The sequence below is a fragment of the Styela clava genome, chromosome 5, assembly GCF_964204865.1.
Source record: "Styela clava chromosome 5, kaStyClav1.hap1.2, whole genome shotgun sequence".
Classification (NCBI taxonomy): domain Eukaryota; kingdom Metazoa; phylum Chordata; class Ascidiacea; order Stolidobranchia; family Styelidae; genus Styela; species Styela clava.
The window spans coordinates 10,744,616-10,751,078 of NC_135254.1; the positions used below are offsets into that span (position 1 = coordinate 10,744,616).

General features: G+C 34.2%; 1 protein-coding gene across 1 annotated transcript; it reads right to left on the reverse strand.

Annotated features, from left to right (window-relative positions):
- Positions 1-1,778: 1,778 nt before the first annotated feature.
- LOC144422884 (uncharacterized) lies at positions 1,779-5,413 on the reverse strand. Its single transcript, XM_078112837.1, has 6 exons — positions 5,299-5,413; positions 4,423-4,553; positions 3,435-3,636; positions 3,086-3,236; positions 2,869-2,966; positions 1,779-2,572 (listed from the first exon to the last, which is right to left on the reverse strand). Exons 1-6 carry the CDS (start codon positions 5,393-5,395, stop codon positions 1,959-1,961), a joined length of 1,293 nt encoding a protein of 430 aa, XP_077968963.1. The 5' UTR covers positions 5,396-5,413; the 3' UTR covers positions 1,779-1,958.
- Between the last annotated feature and the right edge of the window lie 1,050 nt (positions 5,414-6,463).

Genomic DNA, 6,463 nt, shown 5'->3' on the forward strand with positions numbered 1-6,463 from the left:
TATGCAAAATGGATATATTTTTTCAGTTTCATGAAGTTTAGACATCCCACTCGTTTACATTATTTGTTTTGACGTGTTTTATATACGTGGTTTCTACATCACCACGCTTTCCTATTCTTGCTAATATACGAACATGCATGCAGCTATACGTTATGTTGTTTTGAGTCGATAAATTTATAACAAGACATTTACACAATGTGAATTATATGAAAAAAAGATGGTGAAACTTATAGAGATCTTATAGTAAGTTTCTTATTGTTCACACTTGTTCTGGAATATGTAACACCAAAGTAATCAATTGTATTGGTGGACAAGAGCCCTCTCCTAAATTTATTGTATGTTTTTCCACATATGTGACTTTTGGTTAAATACAACTATTATAAAATTAAACTCAGTTACTTCGTAGCGCTATTCATAAATCGTGGTTGAGCCTAACAAATCTTGTAACATGGCCCTGATTAGGTAACAAAATTTTAGACAAATAATGGCTGTGACCTCCAAGTCAAGAAGTTTGATTAAAATTCATATGAATTTACAATGAAAGCTATATATGTGAAGGTAAACTAGTAATATATATTTGCGAAATGCGTTTTAAATTCAATGTTCGATAAAAAATAAATTCAAAGTAGTTAGTAAAATTCTCTGACCAAGTTTATTGCATATATATATTTGAATAAATGTCAAATTCTAACAGGATTGTCAGCTCTACCACTAGAATCAGATGAAATTTAGTTTTGCATATTTCATACCTTTATTGCGAGATTTGATAGACAAAACGGAAAAGCTAGATTTGATAAAAATACCCATCGATTAAATAAAATTGGTAGTGTAAATATTTATATATTGGAATGAAATACTGTTACCATGACGAAAAAGGCAATGCTATGCATGATTGAAAAGTATGGATTCAACTTTATTTATGGAATCTGTATATAAAATATAAAGCAGTATAAGGCAGAACAGCGTAACATATTCGAAAACTAAAAAATAGTCAAAATTTACGGTAAAAATAACTTGAAAAACCCTTCCAGATAACCAGACAAATGAATATTGTTCCCAATACATGTTTATATCATGGCATCAAAGTAGATATAGTTTGGTAAAGATTTTAACAACAAAGGCGTTTTGTCTAATAACCGATCCGGGTCCGATCTGTAAATAGTTAACCAAGTAATCATTGAAGTAATCAAATGTTTCATTGAAGAAGAATATCATGACAATTTTCTAAGTTTCGTTCACACCTTCAATGAAAATAACGCTTTGGTAAAGCAGTTTGAATTGGATTGTTCAAATTCATAATTATTTTACAAAATCAATTAAAGTAAATTCATTGTGAATTTAACTTATATATTGGTACTATGCTGGCCTTTTTGTCAGTTTTCTTTTATAAATTGTCGACGATGGGGCGAAGTTGTTGAACCTTCATCATTCAATCAATTTAAAACAAGCTTCAAAATTACTATCGTAAAGTTTATTGGGATTAGAAAATACCTTTTCAAATAACAAAGCAGGAGCAGTTTATAATCAACCCGGGGCGCTCCAGAGGTGTGTGTACCAATATGGAAGTAGTTAATTTTGTTCGCCTACTTTACATCAAGTTTTGTGAAGGTACTGAAACCTGTGGGCAGAGGGCATGTTAACTTGACTAACACAGACAATCCCAAGTTCGTAATACAACCAAAATAAAGGGAAATCGGGATAAAATTATGGCCTAACCCTAACCTGGTACACACCCTACGGAAGTAGCCAACCAGATGTATAATATATTAGATAATCAACAGTTACCTCCAGAAGCAACATGGCTCGTAGTAAGCATTAGTAGGTTTATTTATCAGTCTGAACCTGTTTTTCTGCTACTAATCCAATAAATATGTGATATTGATTATAGTTTAATTTAACTTTCCCATCCTTATTTATTATTGTCAATATTTGCATATGGATCATCGTTTACTTCAATGTCAGCCTTCGGCATCTCCCGTGACATCGGAATTCTGATCAGTTTCAGGTTTATTGACCGTTGCATAAGTTACTTCATTGAAGTTTGAAGAATCATCTTTTTTGGGTTTCTGTACAACAGCAAGGGTCACTTTATTGTCGTCTCCATCTGAAGATATTTCCTTTTCATCAAAGAAGTTTTCTGATTGCGAAATTTTTTTAGAATCCTCAACATTGTGTTTTTGAACCGTTTCATAAACCACAGGGGAGTTCTCGTCAGGGAAACCAGAAACCTTAATTTTTTCACTCTTTTTTTGCTTATCAACAACAGCGTATTGAGTTTCTGATACATCTACCGCGTCCAAATCTTTTGAGGATTTGGATAACTTTTTCGATTTTGTCTTGATAACAGCAGTATATATAGCATTGTTGTTGCCTTCTGTGGTCACATCGTTTATCTGATCTTGATGGTTATCGGCAATGGCGTAGAGGAAATCTTGCCCGTTTAATGAGTCAACTTGATCTTCGGGTAAAAGAGAATTATTGTCTGCCTGTTCATCAGATTTTACAAACGTCTGATAACGAAGAGTTTCCGTATTTTGAGAATTGTCTCGACTAGATACTACATCTTCGGGATCTATAGCAGTAAAACATGTTAGTGATATATAATAATGTAACACCTTATCTTGTTTTATGCTTCTCTGTGTAGTATTCCTATATGCTTTATATTCTCAATATATTTCCACAAAATCACTGTTTTTCCTATTAGTCATATAGTTCAAATAAGATAATCATATGGTGCACATAGAAATGAGCATTCCTTTTTGTTTGTCATACATTTACTAGCATGTGGTAGACAGTAAAGTATAGGAATTCATCAACCCAGATACAATACGTTGACGTAATACTTTAAAGGAAGTTACATTAACTTACGATCTGACATTAGATCCCTCGGATTGAGATGATCTTCAATTTCCAACCCATGATTGTAATTGCCAAGCTCTGCTGTGTTTATGATTCCTTGTCCTCTTCTGAAAGCAAAACTTTAGATTATATACATTCCATGTAAAATGAGTGAACCCTTAAAAGAATATTTGGTATTTGTTCACTATTCATAAGAGATATAATGTCATAATGTGGGATATATTACCTTTTTTTGAGTTGCTTTGAAAGTATATAAACAATGATAAGCGCTAAAAGAAGAAATCCGCCGATAGTTCCCACGACTGGTCCGATGATTGATGTTTGTGCAGCGGGTGTAGATGGACGAAGAATACCAACCGTCGAAATGTCAGGAATTTCTGTGTGAGATAATATAAGAATTAATATATATGATCAGAAATTTGATTTAATACATTATGTTCATTTAGACAAGCCAACACATTTTCGCGAGCTGAAATTGAATGTAAAATTTTTTGCAACGCGTTGCTTGTTGATTGCTACTATATTCTGAATTGGTAATGACTGTAGAATTCTGCTCAAAGCATGTAATGTCGTACCTGCGAATGAAGAAGAAGTGCCTTGCAAGTTAAAGGTTGCGTTTGTCACAACATACACACCGGCAGTCATGGTAGTCATTGCGTCGGAGGGTTCTTCGTTTGTGGGCGAGGTGGTTAACTCACTAGCAGTCGTAGTTAATGGAAATGTTGTTTCCGCAACAGTAGTCGTATAACAACTTGGGTCTTTTGTACAATTTGCAGTCTGTATTTTGTAATCAAGTTGTTTACATTATAGAGTCGCAATCGCGTTGCTCAATTTATTTGTACCCCTTTGTGATGTCGCATCGAGACGTTTCTAGACTTGCCGAAGTCGGCGAGCATCTTTGATTAAGATATGCGCCGTTTGTAACTGTAATTCCTAGATTATGGTTGTAAATGCAGTAGGTTGCGTATGACTTAGTTCAGTTACCGTGACCATTAGATTTTGTTTTTAGTTGTTTAGGGCTATTGCATTTAGAATAGTTATATGTTTATGATGGAATAGGAATTATAGCTCCACTGAATATCCCTTATTGTTATTTATTTGCAGTTAAGTTACTTATCTTAATTGTGATTTAAGTTGTTCACTTTTGTAAAACCCGTTAGGGTACTCATTACCCGTTACGATACTAGATACCCATTACCCCGGTTTGGACGTATCGTATTTGTTATCAAGACGTTATCTACACCTGCAAGTTACCTATATGTTTACTGTCATTATTTCTGGATTTGATGATTAACTTTCGACATTAACATTTAAAGTTCTGTGGAACCTTTTCAATATAAGTTTCAAAGCAATTCAGATTGTTTGACAGTGTGGAACTGGGGAGGGATTTTGCAAGGTTCAACTAAGATCGTATCAAATTATTATTGTTTGCCGAGCAAAAGGTTCGGGGTCTACAGTACGCTAAAGTCAAACGCTAGAACTCTAGTCCAAATATCCAACACCGGCTGGCAAAATATTTGAGTCCCACCACTGGTCATATATATATATGTAAAACAATTTTACTTCAAACTGTGATGTCGTATCGTTGCAAGCGTATGGACCAATTCTTCCGCTGTCAACACAAGTTCGGTTTCGCTGCCTCATTCCCGGGCATTCACAACTTCCCCAAGACTCCCATGATTCCCAATTCCAGCCTGCAGAAACATGCAGATTAAAATAATAGTTATATATTTTACAACCGAGTATTTCGAAGCTATATGATATCAGTAAATTAAAATCAAGATGAACTGTTAATACATTATGAGCGGTAGAAAAAATAGCATAGCTGTGCAAAGTATGAATAGCGATGAGATGACATTATGAAAATTCTAAAACATTATCAAAATCTTTCCTGCACTCATGTCTCATAGCTAATCAAAAAAAGTTTTGTACTGAATATTTTAGATAAAATTTAGCTGACAGGTTTTTGGCGGTTTTATCGAAAACTGAGAATTCTTCTGACAGTAATTTAATGATATTGCGCAACTGCTTTCTCTAATAAACATAATTTATCCAGTTAAATTTGAAACATCTGACCCAGTTAACCCAATTCTCATTTTTTTTGTAGGAGAATTTACTCAAAGAAAAGTCAGTCGCAATCACTCGTAAAATGTAAACTAGTGTCTGATTAAAATGCGGGCAGTCACAGAGATGCCAAGTGCTACTGAAATCAAACGGTATTTTGTTGGTGCAATAAGCAACAGCGAATACCTGATGATGTGATACTTTAAGCACTTTAAATCAATGCTATAATAAACTACGAGGCAGTAAACATGGCATGAATAAAATTTACTAAATTGGAGTCAAATGTCATTAAAATATATAAACATTTATTTATATAAAGAAATAGGAATTGAGTGGCAAATTTAGTATACATTTATTACAAACAAAGTTTTATACCGATTACTCGTTGACAGACAAATCCAGTTGGCGAATTCGCAGCGCAACTGACGTCATACCACGGTAGATTTGCATGATACGCGTTAAACCACCCCATAGCAACACAAGGTTCAGGTTTATCACTAGACGGTTCTCCTGAGTTCCAGTTAGTGTAAGTTAGTTCCGAATTGTCATTCCATATGAAGGTATTGTTTGTGCCAACTTCTTTCAATCCAATATAAAATCCATAGGGTTGTCCTGTAGACAATAAAATGCTTTAGAGCAGAATTTCCCAAACTTAGCTTAATTGAGCAGTAAAAAGCATTAATGACGTGTGTGTTGCTACATAGATGAAACATTATCCTTCCTCATCCTTTCTCCTGGTTAGACACATAAATTGATTCGGCATACGATAGGGGTCCGACAAAACTAAGATTCACAAATAGGGGTACGCGACCTAAAAAGTTTGGGAAACCCTGCTTCAGATTAATGGAAAGTTATGTAAGGTTGTATGTAAACAAGGCTGATTAGGACTGTTGGACATAATTGAAAACAGGTGCAAATATGTAAAGACTGTCGAATTAAAAATTGTCACACAAACGTATTGAGAATTCTAACACAAATTCCGAAACGCTTGAACAAAGATAAAGACCATAATGTTAAATAACCTTAAACAAATTCATTTCGGGATTTGGGGTAAAACGTGAAATGTCCTGTTTACCTGAGGTAGCTGAGACTTGATTCTGAATAAATGTTTGAATCTCGCTAGTTTTTATCATTGCCATCTCACCATCATTGTTTTTACAGAATGTTTCGCCATCAGCATATGGTTTTATATCATCTTTTCCAGATACGTAGTATTGGTAACTTCCAAATGCATTCCACTCACCTCTATCTGGTCGCCAAAATAAAGAGTTTGTGAATAAGCACATAATATGAAAGACCGGATGATATATGATATATACCAACCTGCGCTAACGACGGCAACCATCCAAGCAAATATCCCAACGAATATCAAAAATTTGTCTTTCATTTCCGCGGTTAATATCTAACATTTCTAACTTTCCCCATAACGTTCTAATTTACATCCAAAAATTGAAATAAAACCAGGTTGATATATACCAGATAGGGAAACTATCTACATAAACTTTCCCTGACAATATTAAAATAGCAAAAGCTATGAATA

Bases quoted from the DNA above. Each gene is read 5' to 3' on its own strand.
- LOC144422884 (XM_078112837.1), bottom strand. From the start codon at position 5,395: ATGGGGTGGTTTAACGCGTATCATGCAAATCTACCGTGGTATGACGTC. The intron at 3,637-4,422 runs GTAAAATTGTTT...TACAAAATACAG, and splicing joins ATACGACATCACAGTTTGAA to ACTGCAAATTGTACAAAAGA. The intron at 3,237-3,434 runs GTACGACATTAC...TATCTCACACAG, and splicing joins CACTTCTTCTTCATTCGCAG to AAATTCCTGACATTTCGACG.